This window comes from Lagopus muta, chromosome 1 (assembly GCF_023343835.1).
Source record: "Lagopus muta isolate bLagMut1 chromosome 1, bLagMut1 primary, whole genome shotgun sequence".
NCBI classification, from domain to species: Eukaryota; Metazoa; Chordata; class Aves; order Galliformes; family Phasianidae; genus Lagopus; species Lagopus muta.
Window position 1 is genome coordinate 56,153,220 of NC_064433.1, and position 25,692 is coordinate 56,178,911.

The 25,692-nt window shown below is 40.6% G+C and overlaps 2 protein-coding genes across 7 annotated transcripts in view; one reads left to right on the forward strand and one right to left on the reverse strand.

The window, feature by feature from the left end:
* Positions 1–245: 245 nt before the first annotated feature.
* NDUFB2 (NADH:ubiquinone oxidoreductase subunit B2) lies at positions 246–1,050 on the forward strand. Of its 2 annotated transcripts, none has more exons than XM_048954562.1 (4): positions 246–401; positions 495–639; positions 714–805; positions 967–1,050. In XM_048954562.1, the coding sequence occupies exons 1-3, from the start codon at positions 331–333 to the stop codon at positions 786–788; spliced, it is 291 nt and encodes a 96-aa protein (XP_048810519.1). In that variant the 5' UTR covers positions 246–330; the 3' UTR covers positions 789–805; positions 967–1,050. The 2 variants fall into 2 exon arrangements, with proteins under 2 accessions (XP_048810519.1, XP_048810511.1); XM_048954554.1 differs by having other exon boundaries at positions 249–401; positions 714–811.
* A 1,037-nt stretch (positions 1,051–2,087) lies between these two features.
* BRAF (B-Raf proto-oncogene, serine/threonine kinase) overlaps positions 2,088–25,692 on the reverse strand; it is an 83,725-nt gene continuing 60,120 nt past the window's right edge. For all 5 annotated transcript variants that reach the window (XM_048954354.1, XM_048954375.1, XM_048954393.1 and 2 more), the window contains 9 exons: positions 24,857–24,974; positions 23,667–23,751; positions 21,363–21,539; positions 20,319–20,365; positions 19,163–19,281; positions 18,514–18,645; positions 15,898–16,032; positions 14,915–15,068; positions 2,088–9,811 (listed from right to left, as the gene is read on the reverse strand). In XM_048954354.1, the coding sequence (XP_048810311.1) occupies positions 9,789–9,811; positions 14,915–15,068; positions 15,898–16,032; positions 18,514–18,645; positions 19,163–19,281; positions 20,319–20,365; positions 21,363–21,539; positions 23,667–23,751; positions 24,857–24,974 (990 nt within the window). In that variant the 3' untranslated portion in view covers positions 2,088–9,788. The remainder of the gene's footprint in view (positions 9,812–14,914; positions 15,069–15,897; positions 16,033–18,513; positions 18,646–19,162; positions 19,282–20,318; positions 20,366–21,362; positions 21,540–23,666; positions 23,752–24,856; positions 24,975–25,692) is intronic.

The window sequence follows — 25,692 nt, forward strand, 5'->3', positions numbered from 1 at the left end:
CTTCACAAACCGCCTCCTCCTCGGGTGAAAGGCTCGCTGCAGAGCCCGGAAGATCCCTTCGCTCCTTCCCACGTATCCCCTGTGGGAGATGCCAGCTCTGCACAGCCGACTGCCGCACCCGTGAGCGAGACGCCACCACCCGCCGCTCGGCATGAGGCGGATCGGACGGATCGGGACGGCCGTCGCGTGGTGGGGCGGAACGGACCATTCGGGGAGGCCGTCGCTCGGTAAGGAGAAGCAGGCCAATCGGAGAGGCCGTTGTTGGTAAAGGCGGAGCGGACCGATCAGGGAGGTTGCCCGGCCGTCGGCTTGTGACATTGGGGAGCCGCCATGCTGGCGTCGCTGGGGCGTTCGGCGGGACGGCTGCTGCGGGCCGGCGGCGGCGCGGCCGGGAGGCGGCAGTGAGTGGGGCGGAACGGGGAGAACGGGGGCGGCGGGGCCGGGGCGAGGACGGCTGAGCCGGGAGTGAGGCGGCTGCTGCGCGTTTGTTGCAGCGCGGGCGGCGACGTGCACATCGAGCCGCGATACAGGCAGTTCCCGGAGCTGACGCGGTTGCAGGTGGTGCGGAGCGAGCTGCTGAGCGGCTTCATGTGGTTCTGGATCCTGTGGCACTTCTGGCACAGCTCGGACAGCGTGCTGGTGAGGCCCGGCGTAACGGCGGGGGGCGGTGGGGCCGTGCCCGGGGCGGGATCTGAGGGCGTGTCGTGGCGCAGGGCCATTTCCCGTACCCCGACTCCTCGGCCTGGACGAATGAGGAGCTCGGCATCCCGCCCGACGACGCCGAGTAGGCACCGCAGTCGCAGAGGTGAAGGTAGGGGCGGGTTTTGCGCTCTCGCCGTCTCTCCCGGGGTGCCGTGTTGAGCGGCTACAGCTGAAGGCGGCAGGGCGATGTTGGGGTCTGCCCTGCCCTCAGCTGTGGGAGGGACTGGCCGGAACTTTCCTGGGAGTCAATTCGGTTGCTTGCAGGTCTGTGGAACTGAGGAGGCCCTGGAATTGATGCTTTGCTCTGCTGTCCCGGTCTCAATAAAGTGAGCTGTTGACAAATGCTGAGCTGTGGTGTTGTTGAGTGCCGTAAATGTCGCATTCCTTCTCTTGGAGAGTTCTAGAATTGGGGTGTTTGAGTCCAAATGAGCCTATTTAATCCTTGTGAAGCATTTAAAGTGCGCCCCTCTCACTGAGGTGATACATCTTTGTTCAGGCAGTGACTTACAGAGCACATGGGTGGTAGGGAAGGACTTAACCGCTGAGTGTCTGCCAGCCACTAGAAAGGGCAACAAAATTTGACTCATTAAATTAGTTTTTCTACAGTTCTAAAAGATTTCTTACTGAAATCTTGTCATAAAAAACGGCCTTGAGGCTTAGAGCAGCAGTTGCTGCAGGAGCAGGTGCAGCTGCCTGAGGGAGAGGGGAAGGTGTGCCCAGATCTCCTTAGGTTGAGAGGGAATCTCCTTCAGGTAGCAGAAATCCATCACTAATGCTGGGAAGTGTGCTGAACACAGCATTCGAGGAATTGTAGAACCATAAAATGGCCTGGGTTGAAAAGGACCACAATGATCATTTAGTTTCAACCCCCGTGCTCTGTGCAGGGTCACCAACCACCAGACCAGGCTGCCCAGAGCCACATCCAGCCTGGTCTTGAATGCCTCCAGGGATGGGGCATCCACAGCCTCCTTGGGCAACCTGGTCCAGTGCATCGCCACTCTCTACGTGAAAAACTTCCTTCTAATACCTGACCTAAACCTCGCCTGTCTCAGTTTAAAATCATTCCCCCTTGTCCTATCACTATCAACCCATGTAAACAGCCCCTCCTGTTTATAAGCTCTCTTCGAGTACTGGAAAGCCACAATGCAATCTCCCTGGAGCTTTCTCTTCTCCAAGCTAAACAAGCCCAGTTCCCTCAACCTTTCCTCATAGGAGAGCTGCTCCAGCCCTCTGATCATCTGAGTGGCCCTCCTGCATAAGGAAGACAAATGGAAGTGGGTTACTCTCTAGGTCCAGTCTTATGTTCCAAACTAACCATACAGAAATAAACTTCTATTAAATTACTTGTGGAACGCCGTGAAGAGAGTGACTTGGGAATGATCTGACAAACAATCTCCTTCAGACTTTTCCATGCAGTCAATCTTTATTATAGCAGTATTCTCATATTCACATCAAGTACATAGAACTTTTTGCCTTTTATATAATACAGAGTTCTTTAAATAACTTTACACAGAAATAGTTTTCTTTAATCTGAATTCAGCTATCAAATTTTAATATGTTTTAAGTCTCCATGCTCTCTAACCAAACTGGACAATATTTCCCATTGTACAAATTTACATGAGAAAAAACTCCAAAATACAAATGAAGGGACAACAAAAGTAAAGGGGAAGGGAACAAACAAGAAAAATAAGTTGTATTGGCAATTACAGGGGAGACTCGAGAGGGAAAGAAGGGGGGTTGCCATGACCTTCTACGTAACAGAAAACTGAAAATAAACATTTTGTTATGAATTAGAAAATAAATACAAGTTTCCAAACAATTACTCCATTGTAAGATCTTTGAAAAGCAGCCATGGAAATCTACTAACACAATTGCTTTTTTTTAAGTAACTGGACTGGACCTTTTATTTTGTCGTCGTAAGCCCCTCACAAACCTCTGGTGGTCAACAAAACACAGCAGAGTGGAATGTTGTGTTAGCACAGTTCAAATGGGTGGGACGTACGTTTCATTGCACTAAGAAACCAAGAAATCAAATCTGTATATGAATTTCCCTTTCCTCTCCTTACTAGTTTGCCTCCCATAAACAAGCCTCTGTATTATGAGGTAATGCCAATGCCTTGACTATATATAAAAATAATCAAGTTTAAAGGATACAGATGTCTGTATCTATAAACTTTAAACGTGCCAGTCCTTTCTTACTTCCCCACAGGGTCCAACGACCGAGTGCAGCACCTTCCATCCCTGTTTAACAAAAGTATGCAGTAAGCCTCCTGCAGAACCCCGAGCGAGACTGCTGCCCCTTTCCTACCCTAGGAAGAGCAGCACACGCTCAAGTAAGAAAGAGACAGGGCAACCAGTGCGCGACTGGTTACAAGCAGGTATACCTGCTCCTTCAAAACAAGGCAGAGTCACAGAAGGCAACAGCGGCCAGTCTGCACGTGTGTTTTGACAGAGGGAAATGGATCCAATGAGGCAGCTGCTGACTGATGACTTTTTGCAGGTGCTAAAGAGAAAGTGTCATCTGTCCAGCCCTGGGAGGCCGCCAGGAGAGCTGCGGCAGGGTGGGGAGTCATGGGCAAAGGGCTGGCAGGGGAACCCCAAAGGGAGCTGGGGGGACTGCGGAGCAGACGGGCCGGCTCCCTTACCTGAACACTTGCAGACCTGCTCTAGCAGCAAGGGCTCCCAGAGGAGTCTCAAGGGTGGCAAGCAGCAGGGAGCAGGACTTTTCCCCAGTCCCAGCAGCTGAGAGGGGAAGAAACACAGCAGTGTGATTTGGGTTGCCAACACATGCAAGTTGGCTGCTGCTGGGTATCTGTCAGTTGAGAAGGGTGGAGTGGGGAAGGAAGAGGAGACAGGTAGGACACAAGGCTCACAAAGGAATGATGTGCATTTTTGTTTTCTTTTTTTTTTTTTTTACCCCTAAAGGTTCACAGCTTTGAATAAAAAAGCACATTTATTGCACTTACATTTTATTTTAGACAGAGTTAATTTAATTTAAATTATGCCCTCACAATCCCCCACCATCCCAAAATAACCCAACACCCCCCAGTTTGGTCCATTTTGCACCCCATACCCAACATTTGTGCCCAGACAGTGGGCTTCGTTTCTTCTGTTCCGTTAAGCTCAAACAGATTTTCTTTTCAACTACGGTGATTACACAAATGCAACACAGAATGACATTCAGCAAAACAAAAATTAACCATTTTCCAAACCCAAACGAAAAAGAACGCGATCCTTTGCTTTTCTGTGATACTGCAAAGCCAATGTCACACAAGGCTTATTCTGAAGTACAGCTGCTGCAAATGCCATAAGCTGGACAAAAGGACTGGACAGGCCTCGGCTGGCTCTTAAAGGGACTGGAGGAGCTGAGCACACTGCTGCTCTATAAAGCAAACACCTAGGCAGTTCAGAAGTTCTGAACACTCCCATCATTTCCCTTCTGGTGGAAAAAATAGGGAAGTAACTTCCTTGTGATTTTGTATTAAAAAGGACAAAACACTGTCTCTGTATGTGTACTTTTAGTGCAGAACTTGGGGCCAGTAAAAGAATTTCAGACAGTTCCTGCAGTGTTAGTAAAACATGTTTTAAAATTATGCTTATTTCTAAAGGGAACAAAGAACAAGTTAAAATCAGCCTGGGACTTGTATGGGCTGTGCATTCAGACATAACTCTGCCACTTACAGTTAGGCCCAAAGTCTCACACCAAAAAACAAAAGGAAAAGATCTGCAAAAGAAAAAGCACTAACAGCGAAATCCATTCTTTCATCCTTACGGACAAACAGGTCAAACAGGACACCAGTATGTAGGTACTGCCAGAAGCCTCGGTGAGCAGCAGGCCGCAATCTGAACAGCTCAGACTCAGACACACCGGCCGTCCCTCAGCAGACAAGGTACCTATCCTCTCCCAGCATCAATGCACAATGACACTTGGCGTTGTGAAACTGCAAGAGGCTTGAGGAAGAGCTAAGGAAGCCTGCTGCTATTCCATAAAACAAAATTAATTGCACTTTCAGGGCAAGGGAATTCACTGTATTTCATTACATGAGTACTAGCCATCAATTACTCCTAATTTAGTTCTCATTTTCACCTATTGTCTCATTCTAAGATACTATGGCCATATAATAACTTCAGCCCTCTCCAAATCTTTATATTACTTCTCTTTAACAGGATCTTCGTGTCTCTGGAGGGAAAGGAGGACTTCTTTATTTTTTAATTTAAATTAACCTCATTTCAGTTTCAGTAGAGCAGGTTTCAAATAGCTGTAACCAAGTTAGTATACTTCAGCTCCTAGCTCCGATATGATTTGCAGGCATTTTTGGGAATGTTCCCTGCTCTCCTTGCTCCTTTATAGAAGTTCACCAACTTCAAACCGCCTATCTGTATTAACAGCTATATACAAAACTACTGCATCAGAAGTAAACCAAAGCCACTGCCCCACTTACAAAGCACCTGGTTTACATTCTGTTGTACTTTTTTAGGTTGCGAAGGCACATGATCATTTGGCAAACTGCAAAGACTCTTCTGGGGGATCTTTACGTAAACCATTTTACAGAAGGTCTTGGTAGCTCTATTTTCTGAAGAAAAGGTACATGCCAGCTTCATATAGAATTTGCCCTTGGTATCCTCTATATTCTGCAGTTTTTAATAAGTATCCTCCACAATTTCATAATTACTTAGTGCTGTCTTCGTGCTGACTTAGTAGCTTTTATGTTAGCATCATTGCTCTCCTCTTTCAATGACTTCATTTTCTAGGTAAGATATGTATCTGCCAAAGCAAATGTAGAGTGCAAGCACACATTAACATGGCTGCAGTAAACAAGAGTTTGTTTCATGAACTTCTACGTAAAACGAAGAACAGAAAACCCAGCACCTTCAAAGTGATGCCACAGCAGCCCATTCATGCAACTGATTTTTCAGTGAACTTGATTGTACCTAGACGCTTTGCCTGCCATATTGTGCTACTGGTGAAACGTTTTTCAACGGACAGAAAGACACGTTGTCTACAGTACTACGGATAGTTTGTGCTACGCATGTTGTACTCACAGTCAAGAAAGGAATTACATTTACAGGCGGTAAAGGTGTGAAATCTACACGCTTCTTCCCTAAATCTAGCCCCTTCAGTTATCAAAACCTTAACATACAGCTGATTGTGGGGTTTCTGAGGATCTGGCTGCTCCAAATACTCTGCAAAACACTGGAGGCACACACAGAAACAACCCTATTTATGAACAACCCCTGGTGTTTCTTCCCTTTCCCTTGTTCGTGGAATTCCTGGTATTTATCAACAGCCAGCATTTCATTATGTCATAAAGGCCAAATTCTGCCTCCAATGAGCACATGCTAATCCAGGCAATTCTAAGAGGCCACAACAAGATGGCTCTGTGAGACCTCAAATGTTCTGCATCACCATCAGCTACTAAAGCATTCCAGTACAAGAAAAAACTATTTTACGTATGCATGAAAAATAGAATGGGATTCATTTAATGGTATGCACGAATTTAAGGAATAATTAAAAAAACATACAGGATTAATTCATGCAGAAATTACTTTCAAAATAACGAGGCCTTTGTGCTGATACTTTCTGGCTTACACCTTGCCAGTGTTCCAATTCCAGCCAATACACCATAGAAAACAGTCACTTGCTGAAGAGGGAGATGCAACAAGTCTCTTCGAACTGTTTGGAAAGGCAGAGGGGAAGGTGTGTGGTGAATAAAGACCTCGTGAGTAGCTGGGACTGGATACTGGTAGTTTTGAAAACTTATTAGATACTGCAGTGCTGAAAGCAACGTGACTGTCTAGATGTTTGTCCCAACATATGCACACAAAATACATGCTATCATTTCCCACACTATGGCATGTGTTCGTGTTTGGGATGCCATAAAAAAGCATAAGAAATTTGGTGCAATTGACGTGAATCTATTTGTCATTTCAATTTATTTCCTGCATTCCACTGCTATACAGGATCCCCAGTTCTTGCCTACTCATCTCTCCATTCACTAAACATCTTCAGGGCAACTTTAAGACTGATTCTGATGGCATGTGAGACATCCATTACAATTCTTGAAAGATTAAAAAAAAATTACAATTATTTACAAACCAAATTTCTTCCAAAGGTTTCCATGAGTGTTACGTGGGACCTCTTACAGAGAAAACACAAAATTACAGGGAAACAAACATAAAAACCAGGAGAAACGCATCCTGAAATGACTTCTCTACACAGCAGCCAAACAACTTGCACATTCCTCAGGGAAAAATAAAAACAAACAAAACAGAGAAACAAAACAAAGAAACCCTAAATAAGAAAAACAACCAACAAGACAAAGACCATCTGTTACTTATAAAGTGCTTTGCATGGACAAGGAGAGCAATTTTCCTTGTGCTTTTCCTATGGGCTCAAGAAGCATACTGTAGACTAATGGGTAATGAATCTCCACAAAAATAAGTTCATTTTAAGCAAAGAAATTCCTAACAGTTATATTTTAGCAGTTTTCTGCTCGCATGACCTCGTGGAAGGAAACTAGGGCTTTTAACAAGCTCTATGAAACAAATGACTCTTGAACTACCTGTACACAGTCGCTCAGATAATCGTTTCTTTCAAGAGAATATCAATTTCCAGTATGCCCTACGCTTATAAACCAGGCACTGCCTACACAAGGGCTGACACAACGCACAGGGTGGCTTTGCCCTCCTGGAGCTCACACCTGGGCACGCTCCCGGCCTGCTGAGCACATGGTCCTGCATTGCTTCCACCTGGGCTCCACACCATCGCTCACCTCAGCAGCTCCTCCGCACTGGGAAGTGGCTATTGCTACTATGGAAGTTCCTGCCAATCTCAATAAGGAGAAAAGCCTTACAGCATCTGAAGACCCACAGCAGACAAGAAAAAAATTGTGCTTTTTTTTTTTTTTTAAATGCATCCTGTACACAAAGTCAATTCTATTCATGTATCAACATGAATCGCTTCATTCTTGTAGCGACTATTAAGTCATTTACTATTGCTGTCTTGCTAATGTTTGTGGAATTAATATGAATACACAGTATTTCAGCTATAATTCCCACTTCAGATTAGTCGGGTCCCTATAACCCCAGTAAATATTTTCTGACAAAAAGAACAGACTACCAGCAACACTGCAGAACTCCAAGGCTTTAGAAACACATTCCACTACCGATGTGTGTTTCTCCCATAGCCTGGAAGCAGCGTTGTGCAGACAGGAACAGTCCAACTCCTTGCAAGGGAAGGACAGCGTCCTCACCCTTTACACAGTTTAGTACGGACACCACGTTACACACATTTAACTCCTTCATTTATTTGCCGTGATTTTGACTAACATCCTCCTCACCCCAGGAACCTCCCAGCTAGAGGTGGGTCAGTTCTCCTGCCTCAGGTGGGGTGGTACAGGGCAGACAGGAATCAAGTCCTGAAAACTTCTGAGCTTGAATTTCTTTCTAATGTGGTCTGACTTGCCTTTGTACAAATAATTTACATGTAATACCACATACCAGAGAACTCCGCAAACAGATCACATCACAAGATATTCTACTAGAGGTAAACAATGTGCAGAATTGGATGAGTTATTTTCCCTGACTGGGTAACTTATAAGAAAGCTACCGACCGTTTGAAAACCAGGACTGGAGGACAGGAAAACAGAGCACTCCTAAGTAGATACCGCCACCGTCATCCTAGTTTGCAAAGAGTACAAAAGGGAAAGACAAACGGAAGGGAAGGAGATCACAGGGAAGGAAGCAATGTGAGGAGAAGGAATCGGCGTGGATCCAGCAAGTACCGTTTTGTTTTGATCGCACAACTTGCCATGAGGACAAGATGCTCCACATTTACACACACACTTATCAGAGGACGTTTAGTTAACAGGATAAAAATCCTTTTTTTTTTTAAAAAAAAAGTAAACAAAAACCAACAACGACAACAACAAAAAAAAAAAACAGCTCCTGAAAGTACCAAAACAATTTATGGAATGTCTAATTCTAGGGGGTTCTGTATTTGTATTCAATTCAACCTGAGAACTTTTTTCCTCAATTATGAAAACATTACATATTGGTAAGGTACCTGGCATTAACCTGCACCCTCATTTAAAATAAAACTTTTAAAGTAGGTACATACACCATTCACAGCCTGTATCAGGAATTTACAGACTTCAGATGCTGCGGTAGCATCTTTGATAAATATACTGTATCATATGATACAAAGAAAAAAAAAGGACAATCTTGCTACTTTTTTTTTTCTTTTTTTTTTTTTTTTTTAAACTTCAGTTTGTTGCTGGACCAACAAAAGAAGGATCTACGTAACCCTTCTAAAAGATGTTATATATGCACACACCAAGAACATACTGGAAAAGGAAAAGGTTAAGGTTGGTGGTTGTCATTTGTTTTTTGAGGAAGTGATAAAGTAAATCTGAAAAAAAGTGCAGCAGCATCCCCTTTTCCTTCAGATGAATCTCTTCGCCTTCAAAGTAACACCATCTCCAGCTCCCACTACCCCTTACTTTTCAATTTTACTGGAATAGAACCCAAAAATTTAGATAAAATTAGGCGTTTGACATTCTAATACAGTGAAAAGGGGATACTGCATTGTCCACAAACCAGTGAGTACACCAGGAAAAGAGATCAGAACAAAGGATGATTCTTTTAATTAGCACTCATCAGATATTCAGCCTCTGATGATACGTTATTAGAGGGAGAAAGCCGACCGGCAGACCATCCAAAGCAAGTCTCCTAATTTGCAGCAGCAGCTCCATCCCCTCATGCCTGAGCACCAAAGTCAAACCACGAGCGCCCTCTCCTCTCTCCTGGGAATGATGCCAACGGCTCAGGCAGCCACTGCGGGTATCCGAATGCACGTGGTGTTTTGTGTTGAAGGAGGAACACTGGCAGCGGAGTATTCCGGTTCCTAAAAAGGTACTTTTCCCCATTGTGTTGGACTGGCAGTTCCATTCCGCTCCACTTTTAAGCTTATGGATATCTTTTCTAAATTACTTTAGGTTTGTCGGAGCAGAATAGAGTTTTGATGTTAAGAAACGGTAGGAACACAAGACTTAAATAACAGAGTGGGTGCTGCCATGGTGCTGTGGCTACTTGAACGCTGCAAATTCTCCTGTAGAGGGAGGACAAGAGCTTGGTTTAAAAAGTGATTTCTGTTATGAGGTGGTCAGAGATTTTCTCCAGACTAGCTGAACATTAGGTTGAATATAAAAGATGTTAAAAATGCAAACTGTTAAAATTAAAGCATAAAAGAAACATAGTGAAAGAACATTGAATACAGACCCAACATACTTTACTGAAAAAGAATTTCCTGAAAGCAAGCTACACCCACTCTTCCCAGGACAGAGGCAGTAAGATCAAGCAGAGACTACTTCATCATGCATTTAAAAGTAAAATATGTCAATTAAATTTCACTTTCAACTCCCTATTGCACATATCCTCCTGAGAAGCAACAATTGCAATAAATGCATCAGACTGCAAACTACTTTCTATCCTGGTATAAAGCTGGTTTAGTAGCAAAAAACTGTTTGACACACCCATTAACCTTTAAAGACTATGTGTAGTAAAGTGCCTTAAAATTAAACTCATACTAAAGGATGCTAAAAGCTGGTATACAGACCAACACAGCAAACTGCTGTGCGAAAATGAAGACTGGTGAGAGTGTCTACTTCCTCTGAGAGCAGAAATCAGGCCTCACTAACAAACAGGGAGCACAAGAAATAAAACAATCCTGTGCTCACTTCAGATCAGAACTACTGAATAAGCTGTAATTCTACACACTTCTTTCACATGCAATCACCCCATGGAACTCTGCAGTTTTAGGCTCAGCACGCTACTGAACAGACTGGTAGTCACATTTCAGAGATGAAGGAACACAGCACAGAGTAAAATTGCTGTCCGAGGTTCTTAAGAAGTTACCAGAATCTTGAACACAAGTTAAAACTAAGATAGTAATCTCCTTAATCCTATGCTTTAGCCAAAAAATTTCCCTGCCACCCACAGAAATTGCATTCTGCAGGGTGTGCAAAATGCTTAATGAAAGGACTCTACAGTGGAATTAAAAGAAATGCACACATCACTTCCTCTTGCTGGGTTCCACATAAATTTTAAGTTAGTTTATGTCCCTTTCTTGACAGAACTCCTCAGAGATCTAACAGTAAAGGAGTGAAACAGACAAAAGAGACCCAACAGAAGTGTGCCAACACTTTCACAACCAAACAACTACTCTCTATCTTGATGTCCTTCCATCATTTTTCAAGAACAATTGTTTTCATTTTTCTCAAGAGTTTCATTTTGAATACTGGAAACAAACTGGAAACATCCCTACAGACACAATCTTAGAGTGGCAGCATTAATTCCAAGGAATGTTTTATGTCGTAAAGAAGGGAATCAAGAAAATGATCAGCAGCCTGTACGTGGAGGGGGAAGAAACAGAATCTATGGGCCTGGCAGGAAAAGCTGTTATAGCAGATATAAGCAAGAGAAAGTAAGTATGGAGAGACGAGAGGACCCTATGTCCCACAGGACATGAAAAGGGAGTGCAACCAAGGTCTGAAGTAAGAGCGCCGTGGTGAATGTCAAGCTCTGAGAGTCCTAATAGTCTGTGGTGATAATTATAACATAAAAAAAAAAGACAAAACACCTTCATGATGAGTCTAACCCACTCCCTCCTCCTGTTTTGCTTTGTTTTAAATTAAAAAAAAAACAAAAACACACCGTTCTATCAAAACATAAAACCCTTGCTCTAAAATACTATTTGGTATATTTGCTTCCTTCTCTTTGGCACATTTCACCAATTGCCTAATTTTCTTCACAGTATCTTCTAGTAGTGCCTGAATTTTTGTACTTCCCCTCCCATCCTTCTTTTAAGAGAAGGACAAAAAAGTCATCGAGTATCGCCTGTAAGGCTAATACTTAAGAAGGACATTCATGCTTAGCTACACTTTCAAAACATGCTCTACTTATTTTCTCAGTCTGCTCTCCTAAACTGCTGATGAAAGATCAATTTATAAACAAGAGATTGTTCCCTCATTACTCATCTTGTCCTTCTGCACATTTCTGGCAATAATTCAGCTTTTGATAGTTGTACAGGGATTTCAGAAGATAAAAGATGAACCATTAATTAGTAAAGGGCAATGGAAAAACAGGAGAAGCGAGGAAGTATCTGAGACAGGACAGTACCTCTAAAAGTTGATTTTCAGAATTTTCTTCCATTTAAATAGAGACTTAGCAAAAGATTTTGAGACAAGCTAATGCTAAACTAATCTCTCCTTTCAAAACTGAGGTGTTAACCTGCTCTCAAATTGATATGTGACCAAATAGGTAACATGTTCATATATAAAATGTGGGTACCAGTAACAGCTTTCTCTAGATCAGGAATGTAGATGGCCATATCTATCTTTAAGGCCTGCTTCAGAAGCAATGACTCCAATCTTACGTTGGTGATACAGCAGTAGAGGTTGAACCTTCCCACCAATATTGCATTACACGTTGTTGCCATGTGACAGATGGCAGCAGAGGGGCACTCTGACACAATAGAGTCTGACATGGAAGTGCGTATGAAACAAAGGTGCTGCTCAAATGCAGCAGCATTTAAGAGGATCTGGTCCATCTAGACGGTACCAAGGCAGATTTTGTTTCAGTACTCCAGTGTGAAGAAGAAAGGGATCCCACATAGAACAAGTTACCCATTCAAGCAAGTCTGGTTTATTACAGACCTGTTTTCAGGACCTGAAATAAGTATCTGTTTCTAAACAACCTAACTGAACTGAGTTGCAACTCTGAGAACAATGACCAAAATCCACAGGTGTATTTAGACATTTCTGTGCTATATATGTCTCAGGATCTCATTGAAGCAAGAATCATTAAACTATGTAAGTTAAATGCCTGTATTTCAGATAAAGATAATGATCAACAAAACCAGACTTTTTTGGGGCTTCAAAAAATGCTTAGTAAGAAGCTAAGGTTATGTTATCATCATGGATCCCAAAGCATCCTTGATGTCTAACAACAGCAAGTGACACAGGAAGAATTCTGATGCAGTGATGACACGGAAGAAAACTGGACAAACATGTCCAAAGACGACATAAATTATATTTCCTATAGCAATGAAGAACTGTTTTTAACAACTAAGTCTACCCCAAGGAATAATTTGCTTGAATTGAGCTGGCATACACAAAAAGATTCAGAGTGGGCAGGGTAGCATTGCATCTTCTTATTACTCCCAGAGTGGTGAAATGAGATGCCACATTGCTAGATTTTGAAGAAGATGCAGCAGCTCTCCTCTTGCTATTTACTAACATAAGCATTGCAGCCTAAACTAAATAGTACATCCCAAAGACGGAGAAGCATTCCTCTGGACTGTCTAATACATATATAAAATAGTGAGAAGACAAAATAAAAAAGATCCTGTTTTCATTTTAAGATAGGCCTGTCAAAGTCACCAGAAAGCTGGGAAACAAAACAGCAACAACTTGCATCCTTAAGAACTATTTCCATAAGAGACAGATTTCAACAGATGAATTTTCTTGGCTAACATAAAGAGAAAAGTTAGTTCCAAAACTGTTCCAACTGTAGAAGCCAAGAAGACCATCAGAACATGGTCAGAAAGCGTACAGACTGCTTACATTGCTGTAAGCTCTTTAATTCTCCCATTTTAAAAGGCTCAGTTTCCAGAAAGAAGCAGAAAGGAAAGCCTTTGTGGAATTTCTTGATCCATTTCAAAAACATATTGCTAGCAACATGCAAGCTTCCCCTGTAAGTACAAAATTCAGAAGCTATTAAGAACATTTCTGGCCATTTAAGTCCTAACAAGAGCAGCAATAGCTTGTTTCTGATGCAGAAGAATCAGTAAAGATGAACAGCTTAACAGTTTTAAACAAACAAAACCACATAATTAATTTCAAAATATGCAAGAACACAGTCATTAATAACATTACTGCTTGTTTTCGTATCTGACATCAAAACTGATGTAACCTGAACCAGTACTCTGATTCACCTGTTCCACAGGAATGGTCCAGAGAAAAATAAAATCAAGTGAGCTGACAGGATCTTGATAAGGTTTTTAGCTTTTTCAGTTAGATATCTAGTCTAACTGATTCAATTCTAGTCAAACTAGCAGCTTTCTATGGAAGTGAAAAAAAACAGTCACTGAACTGAAGTATGTGCCGTAGTATTATAAACAGTATTAAAAAATTTCAACCTAGCAGAATTTACGGTATAATACTGATTTCCACAAAGCCAACTAATTCTCAGGTTTTCTTCTCCTGCTATGGGGGTTCATAGCTTTTTTCTCTTGAAGTATTTGGTTATGCTCCAGACTTGATTTTTTTTTTTTTTCTTTCTAACTTCAAAAGTGAAGTTCTTGCTAATTGAAAGGCAGAGGGGCCATTGCCAGTAATACTCTTGCAGCTCAGCAAATGCAGAGATTCAGAATTTCTTCTGTGTTGCACGTAATAGAACACTTTGAGATGGTCTAAACTAAGACAAGTCAGAGCATTAAGGAAAAAATAAAAACTAAAACAAAACAAAAAACCCCCTCCAAAAAAAAAAAAAAACAACAAAAAAAAAACCAAACCAAGTCACCACTCCTCTACAAGAAGAGATATTCTCTACACAGCTCTATTTTAAAAACTTTCAGAAGAGTTACACATCACCAAGGTCTTTCTTTGGAGGCTATGTGCTTCTCCTCAATTCTGCTAACAGCAAGAAGTTTAAACTGCACTCAGCCTTGTAGCTAAGTTCAGTTCTCCAACTGTTTCCCACATATGAGTAGCTTTATTAATAAAAGATCTAAAGCCTTATGCTCATAAATAATGACCTCAATCGGAAAAAAAATGTGTTTTTTTGAGTAGATTAACAATAAATATACTCTTAAGTAACTAATTCTAATCAGTAAACCAGGAAAAAATGACAGCCAATGATCTTTAGAAGAGTTTTGCTTATTTTGAAGTGACTTCCCCCATTTCTCTTCTAAGTGACCTTCTAATTCTTCTCGTGCCAGCTGTTCCCAAGACATTCCTTACCAGCACAGACACGTGCCTCGGACATTCAATGCCCCATGTAAGGAAATGAGTCTTCATTCCCTCAGTAAACCTTAAAGAGTCGCTGGTAGGAGCTGAGAACGTACATATGCGTTGCACACGCAGGAACACACCAGCACACGAGCAAACAGGCACATTCTTTCACATTTCTTTTCAGTGTACTGGAAACCCACCATATCCCCCTGCTTGGATGGGCGTTTTTGGAGAAGCACAAGCATACAGACTAAAATCCTCGGTCTGGAAACCAGCCCGGTTTAGTGACGGCTCAGATGCACTGCGGTGAATTTTTGGCAACGACCGGGCCAGAAGCTCAATGGAGGCAAGAATCTAAAACAAACAGAAAACAAGTAGTTGAATCCATGGCTTTCAAGTTGCTATAATACCTTAAAACCAAAGGCAGTACATCAACTAACGAAAAAAAGAAAAAAAAATTATACACAAATTTAAATAGAAACTTTAAAAAATAGATGAGTGCATTTCACTCTGGTGTTTGTATTCTCGTAAGCTGAAAAGGACATTTTGTGAAGAAACTGCCTCTTTCTCCTCTAAAAGGACATTCTGATTTTCCTCTTTAAGCATTAGGAACACATTACCCTTTATGTGCCTCCTTCTTCACATGCTAGTATCCACACTCATCATCGCTGCAAATTAACAGCTTTGGAAGCTGCCTCCCTAATACCATTCACCAAAAAGCCAGTAGGTGGAGCTCAATTTTCTTTTTAAAGTGCTTTGGCACATTCACAACAAAATAAGGTCCTTCAGTTCCAAGCTTTTAATTCCTCAGCAGGCACAATAAATAAAGTTTTATCACAAAAATATCAGCCACCTCTCATAAAGCCTAGGAGACATGAAGGAAAGGAGCATACAGATTTCAGAGAACAAGTTCTAATTCATGTGTCTAACTGCAACCATTAATTTCACTATTTCCCAGGAAATTTTCTCCAACAAATAAATGCTAAATGTAAGTCATATTAATACCTGCTTTTTGAACTGTAAATGAACATTTCTAATTAAACAGCTCTAACTAACTAGGACTCTTATGAAATCTTATGTAGCACTAAAAATAAATCCTGCACTGCTCGGTGAAATCATAAGCGATCTTCATTTTTCATACTCAGGCTGTAAAGGCTACTGAGAAAAGATAAATATTCCTCACCTGTGGAAAAAGAGGTCTCTCATCTCTTTTCTTTTTCAAGCATTCTGCCATTAGTCTCTTCATAGCTTTTGGACAGTTACTTCTGACTTTACTGAGGTCTGGAGATAGATATCCTCGTCCCACCATAAAAATTATCTTTATTTTCGAGAAGAAAAAAGATGAAGACAGAAGAAGATAAGCTCATAAAGTAAACAGTAAGAACAACAACAACAAAAAAGATGAACGTTTTTTGCTAGACTAATAATTTCCAACAAATTTTCTGCTCCCAGGGAACAGGACCTGAAATTGAAATGGCCAAGTTTGTTCGAGCCAACCTACTCAGCACAGAGAAGAAATTAGACTTCTCCTCCTCCTTCTCTTCTATGGGAGATTGATAAGGAACATGAACGCTATTAAATGGTTACTATTTATAGCAATAACCACCAAAAGAACTGTTCTGTGGTGTCAAAAACTGTTATAAAACAAGAATAAGCAACTGTGGTTGGTATACAGTTCCTAAAAATAAATAGTCTTTTATTCATTGAACACTCCATCCTCGGAGGTGCTCAGAGCCGGGCTGGATGAGGCCCTGGGCAGCCAGAGCTGATGGGTGGCAGCCCTGCCCATGGCAGAGGGTTGGGGCTGGGCAGCCTTTAAGGTCCCTTCCAACCTAAGCCGTTCTATGGTTTTGTGATTGTAGGAAAGTCAACTGCAAGTTCATGCTGAAAGGTATTTTAAGAAACTCATGGACTTAAGATATTAAAAAATAAAAAGCCTCAACCTTCTGCGAATAAATTCCTTCATTTGCTTTTCCATCATGAAAGCTTATTAATCATGACCAACTTCTCACCCCTCCTTAACCTCCTCCCTCCCCCTCAAATACGCTGCCACTCCTCTGCAAAAACTAAGTATTACTGGCCTATTTGACATTTCAGGTAGACACAGGCTTTACATTTTTTACTGTAACTAATGCAGAAGACTTAGATTTCACCTAAGGATAAAATTTAAGCATAGAATGAAGTAAATTAATAGCAAGCAGAAAAACAAATTTGGTTCATGTTCTTTTGGACACATTAAGAACTCACCAAACATCGTCATGTCAAACCAAGGTAAAAACTAATGCAGTTTGAGTGTTACAGTCATGCTGACACTAAAAAGCCCTTTCAAACCAGCTTCTCAAAGATCCATTCATGCTGCATGAGATAATCACTACCTTTTCTGAACAGTGAGACAGAGCCAGCAGGTGTATTATGCCTTATTTTTAACAAAGTATAACTATTTCATACCTTGACACTGGCAAAAAAACAAAACACCACCAAAAAACACATCTCAAGCAAGCTATATATGCTGTTGATACTAACACTACTATAGTTCTTTTTCAACTTTCTGATTCAGATGCATCTGTGTTTGCATTAAGAGAGAACAGATCTCCCATATGGTTTCTTCAGGAATTCCCAAGTATCAGAGAAAACTTCAATAGTGAAGATTTTTCTACCTCATCCCTTACCTTGTTGCAGTCAGAATCACTGTCATATAGCAGGCACTTAACTCTTAACTGCAGCTCTTAACTGCAGGTACCCATATCATTGGGTTCATGACTCAAAAGGTAAAATGAAAATTGCTTCTAGAAGGTTACAACCATGTAAGCCAGGAATCTCAATGCTTCCCTTTGTTTAAAAGGGAAAAAAAAAAAAGAAAAAGAAGAAAAAAAAAGAAGAAGAGAAAAGAAAAAAAGGAGTCGCTCCAAATCTGATGAATTGGAATGAAGTGTTCTGCAAATATGGAAGCAGCCTTGTAAAATGGCATTCACACATGAATGTTGCTATGGTTGCAATTCTCAAGTACTGACAGTGAAAAAACAAGGGATGTGGACACAGATTACACAGAAATACATCACTAGGCAGCTAAGGAATAGTTTACACCAAAGGTCTTGATGCATAGATCTTATTTTCAGATGAGACAGAGAAATAATAAATCAGACAAGCCTTCACAAACACATCTAGCCTACTGAAACATGTAATAGGTGTGGAGTATCATTAAACTTATAGAAGATTTGTTCACAATTAAGTAATCTTCTTACAGGATTCACACTCTGGAAAGTCATATGCTTCATCAAGGAGACTTTGAGAAATGCTGATACCCTGAAATTCAATTAGATGGTGCATGCATTTCTCAAGATTGAAATAAATATAAAGCATTCAGTTAAATCCATTTTGTCAGTCCGTTCCTCAACTATTATTCAGTGCAATTCAGGAGGCAAAAAAAGAAAGGAAAAACTGAACATAGGGAGAATTATTTCTCCTTTGCAGAACTATTCTAAACTAAACTACTATTAAGTAACCTGCTCTCTACCTAATAAGTATCCTGGCAACCAGCTTAGAATCTGAAAATCTATACTTGAAGTAAAAAAGAAGAAAAAAAAAACAACACAAGAAAAGTGCGTAAATTGGTGCTGTGTGGCTGAGGCAGATCTAAAAAAAAAAAAAATAATGTAGAAACGTCATCTCAGAACATCAGAGTCAGCCAATAAGTGAAATACACAAAACAACAGAACAGTCACTTCACAGAGCTGCATCAGTCTGGTTCTGGCCACTGCTGACTAAAGGCAGTCCCTCCCCAAGCCCATGCTCTCTTTACCTGGTCCCTGTTGTTGATGTTTGAGTATGGTAACTGTCCAGTCATCAGTTCATAAAGCACAATCCCAAACGCATACACATCTGACTGAAAGCTATACGGGTTTTTGTCTTGCATCCTGATCACTTCTGGTGCCTGTATCATAAACGGAAACAATTAGGTTTTATTTCACCACGTCAGACTGTACCTTGCATAGCAGAAACATGAAATGGACATTTGCAGAGTACAACAGATTTAAGGCCTCCCTCTCATGACTAGGTTTCTGTATTAGAGTCCACATTACTGGGCTCTACAAAAGTGTCTGCTGACATGAGTCCATTGGTTCTTTTAAATTTGGTGATCCCCTTATTGAACTATGACAGAACATCTTCCTCAGCCCTGGATTGATTGTGCACTCTTCCCTTACACAAAACTGTCCTGTCAGTTCAGCCCTCAGAATAATGAAAGTAGACACTGAAGGTTTTTTTGCTGAGTACTGGAAAACATATAGTTTAAGAAAAATTGACAAGAACTTATTTAGTACCACGTATTTTTGGTCTTTCCAGCCTCAGATGGCTTGCATGTGTCCTTGCACGGAAAGGATAGTCTTATAAAGCTTGGCCAAAGGCAATGAGATCAGTTACAATGAACATACCGCTTCCCCTTTACTTACCATCCACAGAATCGATCCAGATAACTGTTCAAATTGATGAGATCCACTCCATCGTGATTTCACTGTAGCCAGACCAAAGTCACCTATTTTTACTGTGAGGTCTTCATGAAGAAAAATATCTAAGGGATAAATGTTAAGGGAAAGCAAACAAACCACACTGGTCCTGTCCTACAAGAAACAATAAACGGCTATAAATGTGCACTTTCAAATGCAACAGTTTAAACCACTCATCATCATTAAATACAGTTATCATATAGTACAGGCTCTAAGCAGTTGGGATAATGGATTATGGTAGCTCAGGGTTATACACGTAATGACTGGGCTGGTGTTGAACAGACTACGTCACAGATGACTTTAAATGCCAAGTGCTCGAATACTAGAAGCTGCAAGTACTCCACTAGTCAAACTGGTGAAATCTTTCATCACAGGCAGAAATCAACAATGTAAAAAATCTTTCTGAAACTACAACAAACCTTGCTACGTTCTTGGAATCACAGCAGCATACAGGGACTTAAGTCAATATGAGTTTGTGACTCACACTCACTGGGAATTACCTGTTCATGAGGAATAACTGCAGCCCCCAATCACCAGCACAAATGGGGTTCAACGGGTTACCTGTGCTTGCTGGCATCAGGCAGGCACAAGCTGAGCCAGCTAGTGTATAAGCTATGTTGGCAATTAAGAGTAGTATTTGTCAGATGTTCAACAGGCAAAGGCATTGTAAACATGCAATAGCTCCCAACAAAAGTTTGAAATTGCTTTCAGTATCTTGCTTACAATAGTTTATTGGCATGCTGCAGAAGAAAATCAAGAAATTCTGCTATACATTAGTGGTCAAACAAAACAATGTACAGATAACACAACATGTTTTTACAAAAGAAAAGAATATTTAAAAGTAAAATGAAAAGATTAATCATGTCACATTCCAAAACCCACAGCCCATTATATTAAATGTATTCTTTCTACAGGAATTATGTTCTTTTTAACAGATTAATGTAAGCATTACTTTTCTAATAATCATATTACACCTCCTCAACCAAATTTCAACTCAAATAATCACGCATGAAGAGCTGTTCTCTTCAATAAGAACATTTCTGGCAGGAAAAAAAACAGCCAGGAATGCTGGTTCTACAATCACATCTCTGAAAAAGGATACTATTACTCTTGAGGTCTCTGTGGATGATCGACTTGGCATGCAAGTAACTGAAAAGGAACATGACAGATTGGGTGCGTTAGATGTCATTCCACTAATCAACAGCTCAAAGTTTATTGTGTTACTGAAACAAATTCTGCAGATATTCAAACTGCACACTTTTGGCGTGAAAGCTTCAGTACCCACATCAGTTCCTGCAACACTCACGGGAGAAAATAAAAACAAAACAAAGCTTAGATTTCCAGCTTAACCCTGGTCCTACTGAAGAATGAAACAAATTACACACCAATTTCTGATTTTCAGTTGATTAAGTCAATATTCAGAATCAAACCAAAAGAATTTCACTAGTTTTTGACATGTTGAAGGCTCTGCTTCCTAGCCTTCAAGGTGACTGTCATGATACTTTGTGGGATAGTCTCAACCTCAGGCAAGGTATTTCCAAATTGGGGCACCTATAAGTGCTTCCCAGCCTCTGTCCCCCATGAAAGAAGCTGACTGCTCCTTAGCATAGGACTGGGAAAGAGATTCCCCAAACTGCATGTCAGATAAATACATGCAGAGTTCCAGCATAAGAGCACCTGCCTCACGGCATAGACAAAGTCTAAATTAGGCAGCGAGTCTCCCATGGCTCTGTTTAATCAATCAGTGGCACACACCTGCTGGAAGAGCCTCATTTTGTGTTTATTCTACCCTTTCATTCACTCGGTGTTTCTTTTTTAAACTGGGTCTTATCTCCTATCCTAAGACTGTTTGCACTGTGAAGACCATAAAGACTTGGGCAGAAATCTTTGCTCACAAGATTAAAGATAATCGCAGTGTGGTTAAACTTTCCTTTTGTTTTCAGAGACCATATTACTTGATGCCACGTATTTCTATGTTCCAGAAAGAAAGAGCACAAAAACTCTATTCCACTGATCTAAACACTTCACCAAATACTTTGATTAATGCAAGATTCTGGGCTTGTAGACTGAGCAGACAGCCTAGAATGAAGGATGTATGTGGACAGGGTCCCAACAATCATTTGCAAACAAATCATACGATACTTACTCCATGCCTTGTGCAGTCTGTCGTGCAATATCAATTAGTTTGATCATTTCAAATTTGGTCTCAATTATGTGCAGATGGTGATATAAGCTGGACCCCTCACACCACTGTGTAACAATAGCCAACTGAGGTTTTGTTGAATAACCCATAAAAAGTAGGATATTCACATGCCGTGTTTTCCTGTTAAAAAAAAATCACATATATATATGTCATATATATAAAACTCAGGAGGAAATTGATGAAAAGCAAACAAACAACAAGAACCAGACAGAACTAAACACATCTTTCCAAATTGAAGTTCTTGGTCAGTCTTATCTCCTTAGGATAATCTGTTTCTATATTGAGCCCAACGAATGAATTCAGTCTTTAGTCTTTATTCTATCAACATGGAATAGCTATTTTGGAGCAAGCACTGCTTCTTCTTGATTTTGAAAGCAGCTTAGAACAGAAATGTTCAGAAGATGCCAACTAAGTCTACAAGGGACAGTGACTGCTTGAAGGCAGGTCTCAGCATATGTAATGCTAGTTCAGCTACGAGATGTTGCTGCCCATCAGGAAGACATTCAAAATGAAATTTCAGACTCACGGACACCAACAACACACCTTTTTGGCAAGACTTCATTTTTAATTAGTACTTTGTTTGATAACAACATTTTACTCTCTGTGTGGAGCCAGCATACAAATAAGGATGGAGATAGATGTGAAAACTGTATCTCACTACAGTCAAGATATTCTCAATGAAGTTGTTTCTAAACAGTACTAGAATAGACTTAAGTTCACCAGAGATTTGGCCAGATTAAATCAAACCTCTTTCAAAGAAGCAGCAACTCCAGACATCAAAACTTCTTAAAAGAAAGTCCTAAGAAGATGATCTCAGCAGATATCCCAGTAGATTCAAGGCCCGAAACAGTCTAGTGATATATTCTAACATGCAAAAGTTTATCCTGATCCTGTTCCAGGAAAAGCCAATCACATTCTTAGTGTCACCAAATGGATATCAAGAAGAACTAGATCCCTTCAAACACACCAAATAGAGATCACAAAAAAAGTGATCTCTGCAGTCTTAGCCAGCTTTTCCAGAGGCTGAGGAAAAAGACAGTCTTCTTCCAACACAGCACAGAACTGCAAGCAGTTTGCTCACTGCCTGATGAAACCTGACAGACCAAGCTTAAAACATGTGGCAGCTTTTTAAGTCTGCATGCTGTGCAGCTGATGACAAAGCATTCCATATTTTCTTATATTAAAAAACTAACAGAAGAGCCTGCCATGCAAACTTGTTTGTCCCCTACCAATGCAGGCTACGACAGTTCTAACCTATGTGACTGGGCCTTTTTCAGGTGCAAGGTTTTGTCAAGTGATGCTGAGACTAACTGCTGAGTGAACAAAAATCAGTGCTTTCTTGCAAATTTTACCTCAAAGTTAAGAAAGTACTGATGAAGCATAATGGAAAATGCACTGACAAATATAAATGGCTTGGCTGGGTCAAAGGATAGCACCATGGACTTCAAAGGCCAGACTTCAGGTATGAGACCAAAAATATGCACACCTCTTCAAGGCAGCATACTCCTGCAAGCTTGTTACCACAGCTATAGACTTCAGAGCTTCACCATGCATTTTACTGTGGACCCTTCTCCAGGACAGGCATCCATCCCAACATGTGAATTTACCAAAGCCAAAAAACTTCTTTCTATTTTGCTTCTTAAAACAAAATTATGCTCAAGATTGTAATTGGATGCTAATGCTCTTCCCCAATAAATATGATATAGCATTGATAGATTCTCTGTTCAGAACTGAATGCAAGACAAATACTTTACCTAAGAAATTACAAGCACTAAACAAGAGAAAATAAAATCAAGAAGTGACTATGAAATAGACATTAAAAAAAAAAAAAAAAAATAATCAAGGATGAGTCAATGCTGCTACGAAACAATGGAAAACATGGGCAGAGCTATGGCTGGAAAAGAACAATCAGTTATACTCTCCTTCAATCTCAAAACTTGGAAGAGAGCAAAGGTCCGAAAGTTCACGCTTAAGTTTGACTGACCTGTGGGTACTACAACAGTAAAACACAGACTTGTCTCGAGTGCTTGGATATACCATATACTGAGAAACATCAGTCTACAGACAAACACACATGGATACAAAGCAGTGGATAATAAAGAAATGTTTTAAAATAGTAAGTTGTATTTTCTACCCAAATTATCATAATTAAGAAATAAGACCACTGTGATGTAATGGAAATGTGAAACTCAATCATCACAGAAACATAAATCTACACAGATTATTTCATACCACAAATATTCTTACCTGAGCACTCCTACTTCATTTTTGAAAGCCTGTAACTGTTGAGGTGTGGGTGCTGTAACATTCAACATTTTCACTGCCACGTCACCTTCAAAATAGCAATCTTTAGTAAGTATCATTGACACAGATTCCTCAATTAAGAAAATGCTATATAGAAAATCAGAAATATTTAGACTCTGTTTTCTAGCTTTAGTGAAATAAACCACTGCTATATTAAAATGAGTATACATTCTGTAAACATGTATAAGTATTATTATTTTACTCTGAGAAATTCTAGCCACATCTGAACTTTCTGTATACGCATACATTTGAGATTCTGGCATAGTGAGGTCGCTACTTCAGTCTTTCTAGTAATTGTGTTTCATCTTTACCCTAATAATTACTTCTGAAGAACACATAGGAGTCAAGTTTCTGCACTGATTAAGCTCTAATGTAACTTACTTAACCCATGATTCTTAGATTTAAATAGCATTCATAGGTCACAGAATGTTTGAGGTTTGTTGGGACCTCTTGGGGCTATGTGACCCGACCCTGCTGCTCAAGCAGGCACCACCTATAGCTGTACACACAGGGCAATGCCCAGAATGCTTTTGAGCATATCCAAGGAGGGAGTCTCCACAAACTCTCTGGGCAACCTGTGGCAGTGTTTGGTCGCTCTCGCTGCAATGAAGTGTTTCCTCATGCTCAGAGCCTCTTTTGTTTGAGTTGGCAGCCACTGCCTCTGACCCAGTCACTGGGCACCACTGAAAAGAGCCTGAGTCCATCCTCCTTCTAGCCTTACTTCAGGCATTTTAATATATATAATAAATGAGTCTTCCCTTCTCCAGGCTTAAGAGTCCCAGCTCTCAGCCTTTCTTCATAGCAGAGGGCCTTTGCTGGAGTCTCTCCAGTATATGTCCACATCTCTCTTGTAGTGGGGAGAACTGGAACTGCCACTCCAGGTGCAGTCTTACCAGTAATGAGGTAGAGGGGAAGGATCACCTCCCTCCACCTTCTGGTAATGCTCTGTCTATAATGCAGCCCAAGATACCATTAACCTTCTTTGTGACAAGGCCACGTTGCTTAATCATGTTCAAGCTGCCATCCACGAGGACCTACAGATCTTTTTCTGTAGAGCTGCTTTTCAGCACAGTGGCCCCCAGCAAGCAATGCCACTTGCTTAAAAGCAACTGTTTGCACTGGGAGCCACGTACCATGCCACTTTCCTTTGTAGACTGTTCCAAATGATCCAGATCCTATCCTTTGTCCAACTGTGATCTGCCCATCTGGTATTTCCCAATCATCACTTGAATCTCGTCGACCAAGGGTTTTCTTTACATATTTACACAAATAATAAAAAGAAAAAAAGAAGAAAAAACAACAATTAATGCATGTCAAAATACGTCCTTTATTAAAGATTCGGTATCAAAACTACATGCAATTAAAATATTTTTTTCTCCAAATACTGCAAGCGACATTTCAAATTAGGTATATTCAAAACCTCAGCATAATTGTATACAAGTAATTTCCTGACAGGAAATACTTGCCACAGATTTCGGGCAGAATTAAAACCAGTAAAGAAATGGAGAATTTCCTCCCAAAGGGAAGGTCTCATTTATGAATTTTTCAATTCTTACTCAGTCATAAGGTTGAACTCTGAATTAAAAGAATGCAGTCATTTTATCCATTGTTAAATTTGACTCATTAGAGAAACATGTTCGTGAAACATGGTGAGAAAAAGATTTAAGATAATCTTTGAAGGGAAACTGGCATTATAATATAAAGTGCACCCAGACACTTGGGTGCAATGGAGGAAAAGTGAACGCAGCTAATGATTTATATACTAGTCTCATGATTTCAATATTCCATTATTTACTGGTTTAAAATCCTTGACCATTATATAATCATCTTGAAAATAATTCACGTGGCTATGATGAAAGAAAACTGAGAAAAACACGGATGTGTGGTATTTCTGTACCATGAGGATGCATGGCATTTCTATGCTATGTGTATACCACACTGCGTACTGCGTGTGAAAATAACTCATCTT

Excerpts from the sequence above, each read along its gene's own strand:
- NDUFB2 (XM_048954562.1), top strand. The coding sequence starts at position 331 with ATGCTGGCGTCGCTGGGGCGTTCGGCGGGACGGCTGCTGCGGGCCGGC. Across the intron at positions 402-494 it reads GGCGCGGCCGGGAGGCGGCA|CGCGGGCGGCGACGTGCACA; the intron begins GTGAGTGGGGCG and ends CGTTTGTTGCAG. Across the intron at positions 640-713 it reads ACAGCTCGGACAGCGTGCTG|GGCCATTTCCCGTACCCCGA; the intron begins GTGAGGCCCGGC and ends GTCGTGGCGCAG.